Source organism: Citrus sinensis, chromosome 2 (assembly GCF_022201045.2).
Source record: "Citrus sinensis cultivar Valencia sweet orange chromosome 2, DVS_A1.0, whole genome shotgun sequence".
In the NCBI taxonomy this organism is placed as follows: Eukaryota; Viridiplantae; Streptophyta; class Magnoliopsida; order Sapindales; family Rutaceae; genus Citrus; species Citrus sinensis.
This window is the reverse complement of record NC_068557.1, coordinates 31,678,211-31,695,170: the sequence shown is the minus strand read 5'-3', so window position 1 is coordinate 31,695,170 and position 16,960 is coordinate 31,678,211. Positions and strand designations below refer to the sequence as shown.

The 16,960-nt window shown below is 34.0% G+C and overlaps 2 protein-coding genes across 3 annotated transcripts; one reads left to right on the top strand and one right to left on the bottom strand.

Annotated features, from left to right (window-relative positions):
- Positions 1-7,128: 7,128 nt before the first annotated feature.
- LOC102616924 (prefoldin subunit 6) lies at positions 7,129-9,091 on the bottom strand. The gene is made up of 5 exons (XM_006467413.4): positions 8,925-9,091; positions 8,765-8,835; positions 8,511-8,635; positions 7,670-7,730; positions 7,129-7,436 (listed from the first exon to the last, which is right to left on the bottom strand). The coding sequence occupies exons 1-5, from the start codon at positions 9,001-9,003 to the stop codon at positions 7,380-7,382; spliced, it is 393 nt and encodes a 130-aa protein (XP_006467476.1). The 5' UTR covers positions 9,004-9,091; the 3' UTR covers positions 7,129-7,379.
- A 2,988-nt stretch (positions 9,092-12,079) lies between these two features.
- LOC102617237 (protein DUF642 L-GALACTONO-1,4-LACTONE-RESPONSIVE GENE 2-like) lies at positions 12,080-16,888 on the top strand. 2 transcript variants are annotated; one of them, XM_006467414.4, is made up of 3 exons: positions 12,080-12,384; positions 14,722-15,219; positions 16,109-16,888. In XM_006467414.4, the coding sequence occupies exons 1-3, from the start codon at positions 12,285-12,287 to the stop codon at positions 16,702-16,704; spliced, it is 1,194 nt and encodes a 397-aa protein (XP_006467477.1). In that variant the 5' UTR covers positions 12,080-12,284; the 3' UTR covers positions 16,705-16,888. The 2 variants fall into 2 exon arrangements, with proteins under 2 accessions (XP_006467477.1, XP_006467478.1); XM_006467415.4 differs by lacking the exon at positions 12,080-12,384 and adding an exon at positions 14,284-14,499.
- The last annotated feature ends 72 nt before the right edge of the window (positions 16,889-16,960 follow it).

The following is a 16,960-nucleotide window of genomic DNA, read 5'->3' as shown; positions in this document are numbered from 1 at the left end:
TAATGGGTATATTTCTAAGCATTTTTTTTAAGTAGGTAGTGTTACGTAACTCGAGATACAAACTTAATTTAAGAAAACTATATGTAGGAGTAATGATTTTATCTTGTGTTAATTTCAGATTATCCCTCACGAATTGACTGTTTTAAATTACTTTTTTTTTTTTGAAACCTTAATTTACTCCTTATTTTTGTTAAGAAAAAAAAACAGTAATCAATCTCCTTTTTTTTTTTCTTTACATTTGCAACAAAAATAGGGGTATTTTTAATATTTTCAAACGTAAATGAGATAATTTAAAAATAGTCAATTCACAAGCGAGTAATTCAAAATTTATCCTTTCTTCTCATATAGAAAATGAACATGACAGCTTTAAGACATAAATGTAAATTAAGAAATTATAGACACCCTTTGTGAAACTAAATTTATTGACCTCTCAATAAGTAGGGCCTAAATTTTCAGTTGCAGCAGCACTCAGCCACCCAAGCCAAGAGAATATTTGAAAAGATATATCTGTGGTTACGGATTTGAATAATAAAAATACTTACTGTTATTAATTTGTTTGGTAATTGGTATGCGCAAGGCAACATCCACATAGCCGACACTCTTTGTTATGAAATTACTGAAGTGTCATTTCAGTAGACGAATGAGTATGGCGATCGATTAGGCTTAGAAAAGAAAATCCCGGTCACAAAACTTAAAATTAATTTAGGAAATTAAATATAATGTCGAAAGTTCTTTTCAACTTGATTTATTATAAATCTTGTTTTGCAAAGGGGGGAAGAACATCCAATTCATGTGACTACCGAAACGCCAATGTTTTCCAACTGTTTCGCACGGCGCATCTTTAAACAATTTTATGCCACACACATGCTTAGTGGATCAAATCAGACGCTGGAAAAAATAAAAATAAAACAAAATGAAAGAGTTTACAACAAATGAGGAAAAAGAGAGCGATTTCTCGTGATGGCTGGAAGGCCACGGGCGAAATGATAATCATAGGGCAGTGGTCCTCTAAAATAAGAGTCCACTGCTAAATTAGAAATTAATTACAACAAGTTTCTAATTAAATTTGTCCATGCTGTAGTGGTCCTTAAGTTCATTAACGAAATCCAGGGTCTCTTTAGAAAGTAGAGAATCTTTAATGCAGTTCACCAAATTTAGGTCCCGTATAGCGATGGAACAGTGGAAAATTTTTGGCATAACATATACCAGAGACTTAAAAAAAGGCAATGCGTGTTCTAATCATATTGATAATTTGTTAGATGCCATCACATCAAAAGTAATTTACAATTCAAAAGGATATTGGAATATTGCTAAGTGAAAGAATATATAAATATGTCATAGTTTGATTCGGGTCTCGAAAGTTGAAGTTCCCCATCTGTAGGATTGGCTTTAGTTTAGAGTGTGACAAGGGGGTTCTTGCACCACATATTAATGGATTTAAACATAAACGAATCGCGTACTCATTAGAAACTTTTGACTCTTCCAATATGAAAACGAGAGTGACAATCAAAATGAAAATCGTGTATAAAACGCAATATATTTAATCCTTGGGAGATTTCACAACCTAAGTTATATATCTTGAAATATGCATGCGATCAAATGTAAAATTTGCATTCAGGAAGTTTCAAATTTAACGTCAAATAAATTTACAGAATTTAGATTACTAAGAAATTCTTACCCACTACCAGTTTACCACCAGCGGGCTAAAATCCTCAAGTAACAATGGTGATGCACATTTCAGATTCGGTGGTGGTATGTTTGTGTCTACACGTGAAAAGCACGTGATGAGCGTGGGTGGTTCTTGGTCCACGGAAGGGTTTATTTAATGTAGAGGTCAATTTGCAGTCGCATTACCTGCATGATTAAGGCATGTCACAAACTCGTAACACAAACCCAAAATTGTAGGGCCAATTTTTCACACCCCACCAAACCCAGCCTCTTAAAAGAAAAATAAAGCTAAAGGATAAGTGAAAAAGATAATAAACAAGCAACAAGGTCCAGAGGCTACGTAGTACAATCATTGTTTTCCCTTTCTGTATATATGCGCGGGGCTAAACTTTTTCATTTGGTGGTTAGCTCAGATTTAGAAAATGACCACAAGTCCACTACGATTATTGAAACTTTGACCAGAATTCGAGTATCGATGGAAACTTGAACCCTACATTCAATAAATAGTCTGGGTAGTTTGGAATTTAATTAGAAGGTTTTTCTTTTTAAACAAAGGATATCATAAGGCGTGAAGGTTGTGGATTACTGTTAAAAGCACTTTTAGCAACTGGAAGCTTGTGGATTACTGTCAAAAGCACTTTCATCAATCAAAAACTCTTGGCAGTACATAGATAAGCATAACCACTCGGATAATTGAATTGATAACCCTTTTTTTTATTTTTTTTTTTGCGTACAAAAACCTTCAAGCCTAAATTAATAATTAGGTTTTCATGCATTTTTCTTACGTAAAGATTAAAATGCATGTTTTGGCAAACGATATATATATAGAGTAAAAATAAACATTATGTCATTATAAAACAATGCATGTTTCGGAAAAACCCTGATTGCCTTTAATTTGTATCACAAAATAAATGAAGATTCTGAAGATATTCCAAACGACAAAGTGATCGGCCAGCGCATGATCCATTAAGTTGATCATCATCGAGGACAGTACGTGACAGAGGGGCCATTGAAATCGAGCCAATATGTTGCTCCAATATTGCCTTGAAACAATCTTTATCTCCAACAATGTGAATGTGGTGAGAATTAAATGAAGGGGCAGTGGCATGGTACCTTTTTTCAGTCATCTCATGTGATGTGCCAATTTCATGGTCCACAATTTGTTTAGTGGTTGGTACTTACACACCCAACAGACTTGCGCTAATATCTAACCTAATTCATCCATCGAGATCACTGCTTTTTACTATTTGTATTTCTTAATTAGTTCTTGTTTGTAAATCTTCTATTTTAGCAATTAATGTGTGTGTGTATGTGTGTATGGCCAGTATTTCATTAGATTTTAGAATACCCACTTGCCATTTTTGCTATACTTTGGTGGCATGTGTTAGATTGAGATCTACAGAGAATCTTTCTGTTTTAAGAAACAATGATTATTCAAATGAACATGCGTTCATGCTCTTCTATTAGGTCGGCCAAAGATTAGATAAGACAAAAGCAAAGAGACTCAAAGTTCGGCATCCAATCTAGGGCTTATAAGGACTGATGAGGATTTAGCAAAGTTGAGTAGTCTTTCTCATTGAAAGTGCCAAACTTGGCAGCACAGTCCATGAACTAATTATTAACTCAAGCCAAATATTCCAACATATATCCATGTATACATACAAAGTGAGATTAATGTTTGATAAAACGGGACCATGTATATTTTTCACTTGTATACGTAATAATTTCATTTACATATCATCATTCCAAACGTACCAACTTGTTCGTGCTGCTGCAAGCCTTGCTCGCAGTCCTTTAATTTGGTTTTGGTTGCCATGATTATCGAATCCATCAACCCTGCCGCGCAATATTCTCCAAGTACAACTGACGTGATGTTGGAATGTATATACTACGCAAGATCGGTGCCAAATAATTGAACACGACGAATAACTACACCAAATTAAAAACTATGATAATGTTGCTCATTATCATCCTAAACGAACCAATGGTCGAACCGAACTCCCCTTGTGAGTAGCCACAAGGATCTTCTATTCATGTTTAATTGTTTCTTCACAAAGCGTGTTCGGTAAATGTAGATAAATTCTGATTAAAGTATTATTGCAGTGATTTATTAGGATATGTATAGTTGTGTACTCCACTTGTAAATGCCTATTCATAAAAAGTAATTTAAGGAAAAAGAGAATGATCGCGTGCTATGAAGTCACAGCTGCTGCCGCGCAATGGAAGTACTAGCTAGAAGGATGATTGCGAAACCGTAAACATGAGAACTTCAAAAAATTTCGTCTTTTGATAAAGGGCAATTGTTACTTGATCTTAGGATGGGGTTTTCGTTGAAGAATTTTGATGTCAATGGTGCGTGTGATGAGGAATTAAGAAAAGCGTCCGGTGAAGATGAAAATGTTATGAGGCAGAAACTAGCAATCTCCTTTTAGGCTGTGTTTACTTGCTGGAGTGGGAGTGAGGAGTGTGGATTCCTCCCACTCCAGCGTTTACTTCCTCTAAATGAGAAGGGAGTGGGAATCCCACTCCGTGGGCCCCACTCATTTTTGGAGTGGGGAGTGGGAGTGGGACTCCCATTGGGGGAGGTGGGAGTGGGAATCCACTCCCACCTCTCCCTTTTTTACCCTTTTATTTTTTAATTTAATTTAATTTAATATTTTATAATTAATAAAATAAAATAAATAATATTATATTTATTTAAATAATAATACTATATTTAATTAAATAATAATTTGCATTGATTCTAAGTTAAAATTATTTTAAAATAATATTATTATATTAATAGAGAATTAATAAATATAATATTATTATATTTATTTTAAACATAATAGTACTATATTTATTTAATATTAATAATAATAAATAGTTTATTCTAAGAAAATATTAATTTTGTACTAAATAATATTATATTATTATGTTATATAATAATAAATTTAATATAATTATATTAAATAAAATAAAATAAAGTTTTACTTTATATTAAAATTAATAATTTATTGTTCATAATTAAGAATATTAATAATTATAATAAATTTACAAATATAATAAAATAAATATTATTCATTAAATATATTTTTTATTAGTTTTGTAATTAAAAACTATAATTCTTTAAATAAGGATAAAATTGTAATTTGAAACTATTTACTCCCAATCCAAGACAAAGTAAACACATAAATTGGATTCTGATCTCTACTCCATACTTCCATTCCAGTGTAAGTAAACAACCTACTCCCACTCCCACTCCACACTCCCAATCATAGGATTCCCACTCCTCAGGATTCCCAATCCAATCCAAAAAGTAAACGCTACCTTAGTAGACTGGCGACGATTAATTAGGATTAGTTTATAACAACTAATCCTAATTAGCGACAATTAGTAACGTATGATACATACGGATAATAGGATCCTGAAACGTGATTATAAACTCTCAAATCACAATCTCAATACATGCCCGCAGCTGGTGGGATCGGGAAAATATCGCCACCTACTCTTTGTTAATGCTCCTTTGACTTCGTCTATCAAACTGGGCGATTTCTCTTATCTTTGGCGTATTCCTTTGTGCTTGATGAATGGAATTAAAATCAATGACAATGTGACTCATTACTGTCAGGAATCATTCAGGTTTTGTCGCACGAACTTGTACGGACAAGCAAGTTTTCAAGCAATTAGTGTATACCTTAGTGGGCAGCTGAGGCCTCTGATGGCTGTAGCTAGCGCGTGCCGTGTCGTGCGTTTTGCGGTTCACATAAATGGCGTCGTCTCGTCAGAGCATATGCTTTGGTTGCAAAAAGATTTTTTGTGGGGCTGTCTCACCAACCCAGAGTGTGGGAGAACGCAATATTTTTAATATTAAATTTAAAGTTATGGTTAAGTTTGAACAAATCGATGGTGAAGTACAATCTCAACTACACATAAAAAGTGATAAATAATAATAAATTTATTATAATTTTAATTGTGTGGTTATGAATAAATACTCTACTTTAGAGTAATTCCAACATAACCAAATCCTAAATTTAATTATGAAGTTCACCATCTTATACGATAAAATATTATTAAACTGTCTTATAGTCTCACATAAATCTTTCCCCTTTGATTTGTTTGTTGGTGGTGGTGATTGACTAATAGCAATTAATATTCCGGACTTGATCCGGCTTGTGACGATATACATGTGCAAGAGATTTTCCCTTCTTTTTTTTTCATCACAATTAAGGGTTGTTCATTTTGGGTTGGGTACTTGGGTTGCGTAGTGGTGGTGGCAACAGCCTTCAAGGGATTATGATTCTTAAAGAAAAATGCGGTGCAGATGATAATAACTCGTGATTTGATGTGCAATGAATGCTGTTAAAATTTTGTAGAACTTCACTGTTGCTTGAACCTCTTTTACATTTTGTTGTTGAGATTCATATTTCAGTCCAGTTGCCCTCATTTTTGCAACTAGGTCTCTAGTTAAATGACACGTTAATAATGAACTTGAGAGCTAAATTTCGGTTAGATCTTGTCATAAAGTACTACTACTTCAAGATAATACAGAAAAGAAAGTCTTTTTCACCGAAGCAAATATTGAGATAATGCTGACTTTTGAACTGAAATTTAAAAAATATTAAATAATAATAGAATCTATGGGATAATCATTCGGGGCATATGCGCATCAGTTATTGTACAAACACTTGACACGATCACTTTGTTTCAATTTCTTTTTTTAAATTGATAGCGACAGACAGTCTGTAACCTTTTGAGAGTCCCTCCTCGGAGCGCTTGATTTGTAGAATTGGTCTACAGATTTACTCCAGAAAAATGCAACATTACAAATATTCTAACTTATCGGATTTCGTAGCTTATAGTTCTAAATGTTAATACATATCTGTGCTACAATCAATAAAATTTGCCTTCGGGCCATTTGGCTTCTCCCGTTCAACTTCCTATTCCATTCGTAAATTTATTGCATACATCTTAAAGCAATTAACTTTGGTTGCCGTTGAAAGTCATAAACAAAATCAATCATAAATATCAATATGCGCTACATTTGAAACCAAAATTTAGATTAATTTAGATTTAATGCTGAATCGATTCTTTTTTTTGATGTTTTAAAAAGATACAATTAGTAATTTTTAGATAAGAATATAAAACTAATTAAATTTTAATCGTATATTACTATAAAAACATATCTGATAAAAGAGAATGAAGAGTAGAATACCAAGTCATCTCAGTATTAGATCCAAATACTTGAAACCAACTGGTTTAGACTTTAGAGTTAAAGACAGTTGACCACTGTTGCAAATTTGCAGTTGTTAGTTTGGAATGATCAACTGTACTGCATGAGTCTTGAATGACTAACAAGTTACAAGCCTCCCATTTGAAATTCTAATGAACCACAACAAATTATTAATACCAAGCCACTGCTGGTTGCAAACAAGGTGTAGAGACTTGACATTTCACTGACTTAACATTCCTTATTCAAAGTTAAAAGCAACATATGCATTTCATTGATTTACTTGGATAAAACACAATAGTCCTCTTACAAAACACACACACAGACAAAATTGACACTGATTTTCATTCATAACAACCCACAATAACTGAAATAACGCTGATAATCTTGCTATAACGCACAACTATATAGCCTCAAAAATTAACAGTAAAGAACACCAAGTCGCCCTTGAGGCAAAACAGAAACAGAGCTGTGGGCAAAGCGAACACTCCTACAAAGTTAATTAGGCCTTAGCTTTTCCTGCCTGAAGTGATTGTATCCTCTGTTGTACTTTGAAGATCTAAGAGACAACAAAAGAATTTGAATCAATTATTGACATCAAAGTAAGATTTACAAAGATAAGAAAAGCAAATTCTTAAAGTCAATTTTGCAGCAATACGGATTAAAGTAACAACTGTTAGCTACAAGATCCACAACCCAAGAGATGGGTATCTTCTAACTTTTTTGTTTCCATCTCAAAATATTATTTAAAAAGCAAAATGAGCAAATAAAAAGTACAGGGAGTAAACTAACCGCCTCCTTTTTGCTATTTTGTTTTTCTTCCAAATCCTGAAGAGTTGCATCAAGTCGCTTCCTAGAGCAGAATCGCAGTTTAAAGGTCAAGGATATATTGACCATACCATTTATACCAAACAATTGCAATAACATCAATGATAATGAGTGAAAAATACAAAGAGGAACGTGACAATCCACGGAACTATAGATTGTTGAGATAATGGTTTTTGGACAGGAACCTTAATCTGTATGCAGTGTGAAGTATGAACATCCACCAAAACCATACAACTAATAGATTGTGGCCAAAATAGGAAATCCTTTAATTATTTCTTTAACTGCCATGCACCTCACACATAAAACCTGAAATTTAATTAGTCCCTGCCCCCAACAGTAACCCAAGGTTAATGTAAGACAAGAACGATACCTAAAAAGCTAAATATTGAAAATCTGTATCTAACTCCAAACAAATATGACAGTAAAATTATAAAAAGAAATAAGGATTTAAGAGTTGAAAATGAAGTTTTTATACAATATAAAGCAGGAAAACAACAAGCCAATAAATCATATGCAGAAAGATTAAAAAAAAAAGAAAAAAAAGCTTTTTGATTCAATTTTGCATCCTTGTAATTCATCAATACAAATTGCAATAAAGATGGTAATGCCTTTGCCTTGCAACAAATATGCCACGTACATCACCCCTCTTCAAACCCAGATAAGACAACTTGAAGAATCAGCAAAGAGCAAGACGCACCCTAACTTAATCTATCTTAATTCATACTTCCATGAAACTAAGTGTGATATATTAAAAAGTAAAAATATTGCAAAGAATCGCCAATTAACCAAGTAAGAAGAAACGTACAACTCAGCAGAGATGTATTCAATTCTCTTGCGCACATTGGCATTAGCCTCTGCCAAATCTTGCTTCACAAGAACTGGACCAATCAATTTATACACATTTGCTCCTTCATTTAACAAACCCAACTCCTAAGAACACATACAATAATTAAAATAAATAAATAAACCACAACAGAGAAGCTAGACATGTATGTATAATCTTAAAACCTCAACAAATAAAAGAAAAATCAATATCAAAATGATTGTCATGCGACGGACCTTAAGGACGAGCTCGTTTTCTCCAAGCTGAATAGTGTACTTCTTTCTCACTTGATGATTTTTACCAATATCTGGTTTAGGACAAAAGAGGGTTAGGGTTTTCATACGAATTATAGAGACAACAAAGTTTATATGATATGATGATATAAAAAAGTCTCGCCTTTTTGGAGTTTGCTGAGATCGTTAGCTTTGGTTTCGAGTTCACGTTGAAGCTCTCGAAGAGCTGCGGCCGATCCCATTGCTGCTGCTTCTGCCGCTTACGCGTTAGCTTCTGGTTTATTACTACTCAATTGGAACTTAGAAGTGCGCAATTGCAACGAGGCAGACGCGTGCAGTTTCAGTGTTTTCTGATGGGCCTTGCGTGCAGCCCAACTTGCATCATCCCACACTCTCATGGTCCCCCCTCGAATTTTGATAGTCTGGGCCGTTTCAAATAATAATGCATGCACAACATTTCGTGATTATTCCGAAGACTGATGCTATTTCCACCCCTCAATTACTCTTATTAAGCCCCTTTACCACTTTGATTACAAAAATATCTCCGCACATTTACTTTTCAAAAAAAATCGTTTTATGAGCCCATGCGTTCTCGGTTCTCCCCTCACGGCAGGCGTTTGTCAGCCCTAAAGCATACTATATCCTTGTTTTCTCTCTCTATTGACCAAACTTTTTCTCTCTATAAATTCTATCAACATAATTTTATTTGGTCTCCCATAATAATATTTTCATTTCGCTTTGGATTTTTTCTTATAATAAAAATCATTTCAACACTTTCCATTTTACTAACAATCTTAATTCAGAATATTTTTTCTTCATGTCTATTTCTCAAACTAAATCCCATGGGATATTGACTTTCTCCCTTCATAAAAAATTTAACATCAACCCTTTAAGCAAACTTTTTTAAATTCAATAGACTTTCTTATGTGAATTGCAATAATTTATATTGTTGTTTAGATTACTTTCTATAGTCGAAAATAATTTAAGCATTTTCTTCTATAGTTAATTAAAACATCAACAAAATCTATGTATTTTTTTTACGGCATTGAAGAATAAAGTGGAGTCTGGAAAGATGACTTTTTTTTTTTTATAAAATAATTTGTAAGGTCAAAATTGTGAAAATAAAAATATAGCATTTTATAACATATCTAAAGGGTTGTTAAAAGCTCAACTCCTATTCGAAAGAATAATTCACTTGAACTCGCTTTGGATCCAAATTTTTTTCCATTTCTAAACAAATCTGTTAGACTGTGGTAACTGTTAAGGGCCAAAATCCAAATCAACACAAACTTTCTCTTAATATATATGTATGAATATATATTTTACACCTTTTTTTCCTCAACTTAATATATTATTTCTTAAAATAATTTTAGTTTGATTGGCAATTACACACACGCGCACACACATATCGAATCATGTGCAAGCGGCAAAATGACATGTTGCTGTGTTATGAAAATTATGTAAGTGATGATAATATTATGAATTAGCAATATGTATTATATAGAAATAATAATAACAGCAACAACAAGGATATAGAATTCAAAATATAATTCATAATGGAGATACTTGATATAATAACATATTTATTAAAATATTAATTAAAAAAAATCATATTTTACATTATAAAAAATAATAAATGTAAAATAGAATTAATTGTTACATTTAAAAATATGTATTATTTTCAGCAAACATATCTTAAATATTTAATAGTCCGTAGAATGAATATTGTAATTAATTTTGAATTTTTATTTAGAATTTTTTTTTTTTTGCATTCATTTCAACTGATTTCATAATTAAATAAACATGATAAAATATTTTGATATTTTGTTTATCTAATAATAAAATTATACTTTCAGTCAAATCTAATATTATAATAGCCAAGTTTGGATAGGATTGGCTGAATACTAACCCGACCTTATGACTAAAAAAAAAAAAAAAAATGATCTTTTAAAAATCCGTCCCTATGACCTTTTTTATTTTAATAAATTTTTTTAAAAAATAATTAATAAATATTTGTTTTGAGTTGCCCAATGCGGTCACCACCAGTTGATAGAGAAAAACAAAACGCTTTAGTCATAGTACTACAGCGACCAGTGGGCATGGACAATGACTTTTTTTTTTAGTTACATATCAAAGTATTTAAATAGTTCAAGTATTTTGAAAAACAAAAATGTAATGTGTATGTTTTGTGTTTTTGTTTTTTAATATAATAATAATTTATTGGATAAGGGTTAAGTTAGGACTTTTTAGTAAAGTTTTAATTATGAATCTGATAGGGTCAGACTTTAATATCTTGAGTCATAATTAGACTCTTAACCCTTAATTTTGAATAGGGTACCGTACTGAAATTTGTTGTCAATCTCTAATTAAATTCAAGTTTATACTACTTTAAGCATAACATTATTATTAAGGGCTTGTTTCAGATCAAGTTTGAAGTTAGAACTGCTAATAATAAAAAAAAAAACTACAACTATTGTTGTGTGTTTAATAAATCACTATTTGTAGGGGGTAAAAGTTGATGACATTTGTAAATATAATAATTTTAATATATTTGTTTAAAATTTTATTATATTTTAAGACATTCAATTTTAAAATTAATTATATATGCTATGAGAAATTATATCCTAATTAATACATTATGGTTTAGCTGTCATGCAGCTAAGTTGTGTTAACTCACTCGCTTAGATGCAGTCCCAAACAATATTTAAATATTTTTCGGTCCAATCCAATCATATAATGTCTTATCATTACCTAATTCAGTCTAATAAAATAAAAATGTACTTAAAGTTTGATAAATCATACCAATAATTTATATGTCTAATTTAAGAAATTACATAATAATTCATAATTTAACTTATAAGACCACATATATAAACATTTGTTAAACACTTTAATAGAGAACTGATTAGATGCGCACGTCACGCATGTGTGTAACTTGATCATTGGTTGGCATCTAACAGCTCGACTAATAATAAGATGACACATGACCGGTTATTCATAACAAAGTGCGCGATAACACCCACCCGATCATTTTTGCACGTTAATAATAGCCGAACTTTAGTAATAATCCAAGCAGCTGTTACACAAAATCACCAGAAGGCCAGTTACTATGAATGAATCGGATTGGACAAATGTGTACGGCGCCACGGCGGTGCACTGGGCCCGCCGCGACAACACAATTATCAAAACCCGCAATGAAAGCAAATAATGGTAATAATAATATTTAAAAAATAGTTAAATAAAATATAAGAGTGGTGGGAAACACCAGGAAGACAATTTTTTCAATTATTCTTGAAGCCGAAAAATTAAAGGAGCCCTTTTTGTTTTTGTGGAATAAATCACAGAAAAAGTAATGCCGATTAAATAAAGTTAACAGCTAGTTTAATTTAAAGAGTAAAGACGACAGAACCGGAATCTTGCATAAATATAAGGACACTACTGCCTCTTTTTTCTCTGCCTCAAAACAGAGTGCACACACAGCAGCTACTGAGAGAGAGAGAGAGAGAGTTGAGCAGTGAGAAATATGGCCGAGAAAATGGTGAAAAGCTCTTCAATAACTAGATGGGTTTCTCTGTTTATGTTTGTTGTTGCTCATTTGGCTTCTTCAATCCTAGCCGAAGATGGTATGTTTTCACTCCTTTTAACTGTTCGTACACTTACATTTCAGCATTTTCTATCTATTGCTTAGATGAGATTTGTTGTTACTTTTGGTATTTATTCATCCAAAATTGGAAAGTGCGGCCTTTTCCCCCTTATTTAATTGTTATTGCTTCTGTGTGCCTCCATTTCTACGAGATTTATGCGTTCTGGGTTTTTGTTATTTCTGAGATCTGATATTCACTGTGCCTTCTCTTTCTCTAATTGGTTAGTTTATCAATGTGGGTCAAGTGGTCAAGAGCATGTTGTAAAGTACGAATACCGAAAAAAAAAACATGAGCGATATGATATTTTAGCTAAATTTCTTGCCGTTATGTTCTACGTTCCAAAGTTTTCTGCATTTGTGACTTTGTGTCTCAGAAATCACCTAAATATACTAGTTGAACTTGGTCATTGGCCAAACACCAGTTGCTTGCCACTCTTCTAAAACATCCATTTTTATTTATGCATTATTATTTGTTATGCCAAATTTGTTGATGAAAGTGCATATTTTGCTGGGATGGGAGGCCCTAACGATGCTATTGTTTTATTTAAAGTTATTTGCGTAGTTCTATGTTTGAGTGACCGACTTTGTGGGATTTTTATTTATTTTATTTTTAATTCTTTTTTTTAAAAATGATAGTATGTGTGATTTAAAATATTTCAATAGCAATTATGTTATGGTCTCCGAGTCTTCAAAATTGTCGGCTCCACCACCATTGAGTGTTTCGCGGAGCTCCTTTATCATATAATCTGATGAGTTAGCAAAGCATTCCCTTTATTCCTCTTGCTGTTTGAAGTTTGCTGATTCTCCATCTGTTTGTTTATTGTGTTCTTCGATTGTTGGTTTTTTACTCTTTAATCGCTTATATTTTGTAGCCTACATCGTCTACGATGTTGGTGAAAATAGCATTTTTAGTGCACCCCACCTTTCAGCATTCTGCAGAAAGCTTTTCAACCCGGCTAGTTTTGCCGGACTTTAATCAACCATTGATTTGCATTGATATTACCTCAAGCTTCTGTTCATGTCTAAAATAGAATGCTACTAATAGTACTAGCATTACAACTTGAATCACGGGCATGCTGCGATACACATAAAGAGGAAAGGAGAATGATGCATTGAAGGTGTGGTGTGGTGGGTGACAGAGTTAACATGGACCATGTTGATTCACTTTTCTCTTCCTTCTATAAGCCCTAAGCCCTAAGCCCTAAGGTGGGCGATTTGACTTTAGTGCAGCACATTCCCGCCTGCGTAAAAATAAAAATGAAGAGACCTTTTCCTAATTTCTACAAAACGACAGGGGTTCTTTTCGTCAAGAGAAGGGAGCCGGCTATACAATATATATTTTTATCACCGATTTTTGGGAGTTGATGCACCCCTTCCCTTCTCGCGTTTTTCAACTCATGTTTTGTCAAAGGTAAAAAGCAATTTTCCACTCAGTAGTCAAGCGCGGAAAGGACTTATGTTGAAAATATGGGCCAAAGCTGAACAATAAAATCGTGGGGTCCACGCGGTAAACGCGGCTTCTTGGTCCAAGTTGGATTGGACGAGTCTCGTCTCATTCTCGCGCCTTAAGTTATTTTCTTTATTATCCTCTTTCCATTTTTAAGTACACAGTATTTTCGTATTTCGTCCGATAGCTTTGACAGATGACAGATTGGACTAAATAGCTTTATTATTGTTTCTTTATTGCTATCCACTTCTTAATATTTTCTTGATAATGCGTTGTTAGTTTTGTGCGGGTGCGCTTTCTAAAGTTCTGAGGCCCGTACGTAGATAAGGTTATCCACTGGGTTTGTTGTTCCTACAAATTTGCTGTGAGGGGACTCGATCTCTTAATATCTTGTTCGCTGTAGACTTTTTTGACTAAAATTAATGCATTAAGAATGATTTTGTATAGTGCTTCTGACACTATGTTGGAACAAAATAGTCCTATTCTCTCTTTGCTAGGCTCCTAACCTGTAATTCCTAGCTGCCTCATTTTCAAAAAACGGGTGCCAAGCTTCTTCAGTGTTTGGTGCGGCACTAGTACATGGGTCCATTATTATGATAGGTGAACCCATTACACAATTGTACAATCCTTCATCGTTTCCACATCAAGGTCCAAATTTTTTCTTTTGTTAGCACGTTGATAATATGTGACCCTATTTTTGTAGACCGTTGGTTCCCACAACATAAATTTAATAAGAGAATATTTCATCTTAAAATTGATTAGCTAATGGAGAAATTCGAACCAAATTTTGGATATAGATTTAGTATTTTTGCTAATCTGAAAAAGAAAAGTAGAATACTAATATGTATTCTTTCCTCATATTGCATGCAGGTTTAGTGGCTAATGGCGATTTTGAGACATCCCCGTCGCACGGCTTCCCGAGTGAGTCCATAGCAGATGGGCCCACAGAGATTCCAAGCTGGAAATTAAACGGCACCGTAGAGCTGGTCTCATCTGGGCAAAAACAAGGTGGGATGATCCTCATTGTGCCACAGGGTTCTCACGCTGTTAGATTAGGCAACGATGCGGAGATCAGCCAGGAAGTGAAAGTTGAAAAAGGGTCTACGTATTCCGTTACGTTCAGTGCGGCGCGCACGTGCGCGCAGCTGGAGTCGCTGAACGTGTCCGTGCCACCTGCATCACAGACCATAGACCTGCAGACATTGTATAACGTGCAAGGGTGGGACCCGTACGCGTGGGCTTTTGAGGCAGAAGACGACAATGTGAAGCTTCTTTTTAAGAACCCGGGCATGGAAGATGACCCCACTTGTGGGCCCATCATTGATGATATTGCGATCAAGAAGCTTTTCGCTCCTGATAAGCCCAAAGGTAAATTCTATTATTTTATTATATTCTTTTGTGTCTGTAGGCCCTGGACCCTGGCGGGGAGGGTATGGAGCTGATGCTTTTTTTTACTCAGCATCCAAAGCAGGGGGCCCCGGGATGGGCATTTTTCATTTGGGAGTCTCGATATATTAAAGTGGGGGTGTGCCAAAGAATTCAATGCTTGATGGCTTTAATTAAAATAATAAATGTTTGGTAAATGGCAAAGCAGGATTAATTTGAAAAACAGGATTAAGAGAATAATCAGTAAGTAGAGGGCCTCTAGGTGCATAGAAGAAGAAAATAATCAACTCCGGTTAATGCCGAGTGGTGGGTTGCTACTATTGTATTTTCAGAGTTGTCGTACATATAATTTAGATGAAGGTAGATTTTTTTTTTCTTTTTGCTCATGTAGATAGTGTAGTCGTCTTGTTGTAGAAATATATATCTGTCTCTGTATGTGTTCCTTCCCCCCTTAAAACAAATACGCACCCAATCATTCAACCCCCTATATTTAACATGAACTTCAATAAGGAATTAAAAGAAAAATTACTGAACTCTACCATTTTTTTATTATAGAGAACTATTTAACTTTGTCGCATAATAATTGACAAAGGGGCCTTGTTGCAATAAAAAAAAGAATCATTAAAAAATTAAAAAAATAAGTTTGGTTTTGTAGATAGAAATTCAGACACTTCCCAATTTGTAATCCCTTAAATGAAAGATTTTGCCCTTAACGGAAAGTTTGTCAATTGTTGCTTAGAATCGCTCCCAGCTAAATTATGTTTTATTGGATAAAAGTAGTAGTTAAATTCAAAAACTGAATTGGGATGTAATGTACAGCATTGTTGATATAATTCTCTAATATTCATTCCCATTGCTACAATCTTCGCAGACAATGCTGTAGTCAATGGCGATTTTGAAGAAGGTCCGTGGATGTTTAGAAATGTATCGCTAGGAGTCTTGCTTCCCACCAACCTCGATGAAGAGACATCCTCATTGCCTGGTTGGATTGTTGAATCAAACAGAGCTGTCCGTTACATCGACTCCTACCATTACTCAGTCCCCCAAGGAAAACGTGCCATCGAATTACTCTCAGGGAAGGAAGGCATTATCTCTCAAATGGTTGAAACCATGGCAAACAAGGATTACAGCTTGACATTTTCTTTAGGCCACGCTGGGGACAAATGCAAGCAACCACTTGCAGTCATGGCATTTGCTGGGGATCAAGCCCAAATAGTACATTACACAGAGGATGCTAACTCGACCTTCCATGATGCTAATGTGAATTTCACTGCCAAAGCTGATAGAACACGTATTGCATTCTACAGCGTGTATTACAATACACGAACAGATGACATGAGCTCATTATGTGGTCCGGTTGTGGATGACGTGAGGGTGTGGTTTTCAGGTTCTAGTAGAATTGTATTTGGACAATTGGGATTAGGCCTTGGGGTTGGCTTTTGGTTGCTTGTTTTAGTTCTGTTTTAGGTTGGGATTAGGCGTTGGGGATGGCTTTTGGTTGCTTGTTTTAGTTTTGTTTTAGATTGGCAAGCAATTGTGTACTGTTATTAAGCATGGTTTAATAGGTCTGGCATGGAGTGTTAATGTTAAAACCATAATCCCATGTCTATGTTGTATGAGAGCTTTGCTATGAGAAAGTATCTTCGCTTTATCTTACTGCACTTTAACTTTGCTTCCTGGTAAATACATTAGGTGCATCAATTTGCCACAATATGAGTGCATC

Excerpts from the sequence above, each read along its gene's own strand:
- LOC102616924 (XM_006467413.4), bottom strand. The coding sequence starts at position 9,003 with ATGGGATCGGCCGCAGCTCTTCGAGAGCTTCAACGTGAACTCGAAACC. Across the intron at positions 8,636-8,764 it reads AAAACGAGCTCGTCCTTAAG|GAGTTGGGTTTGTTAAATGA; the intron begins GTCCGTCGCATG and ends ATGTGTTCTTAG. Across the intron at positions 7,731-8,510 it reads GAATACATCTCTGCTGAGTT|GAAGCGACTTGATGCAACTC; the intron begins GTACGTTTCTTC and ends ATTCTGCTCTAG.
- LOC102617237 (XM_006467414.4), top strand. The coding sequence starts at position 12,285 with ATGGCCGAGAAAATGGTGAAAAGCTCTTCAATAACTAGATGGGTTTCT. Across the intron at positions 12,385-14,721 it reads TTCAATCCTAGCCGAAGATG|GTTTAGTGGCTAATGGCGAT; the intron begins GTATGTTTTCAC and ends TATTGCATGCAG. Across the intron at positions 15,220-16,108 it reads CGCTCCTGATAAGCCCAAAG|ACAATGCTGTAGTCAATGGC; the intron begins GTAAATTCTATT and ends CAATCTTCGCAG.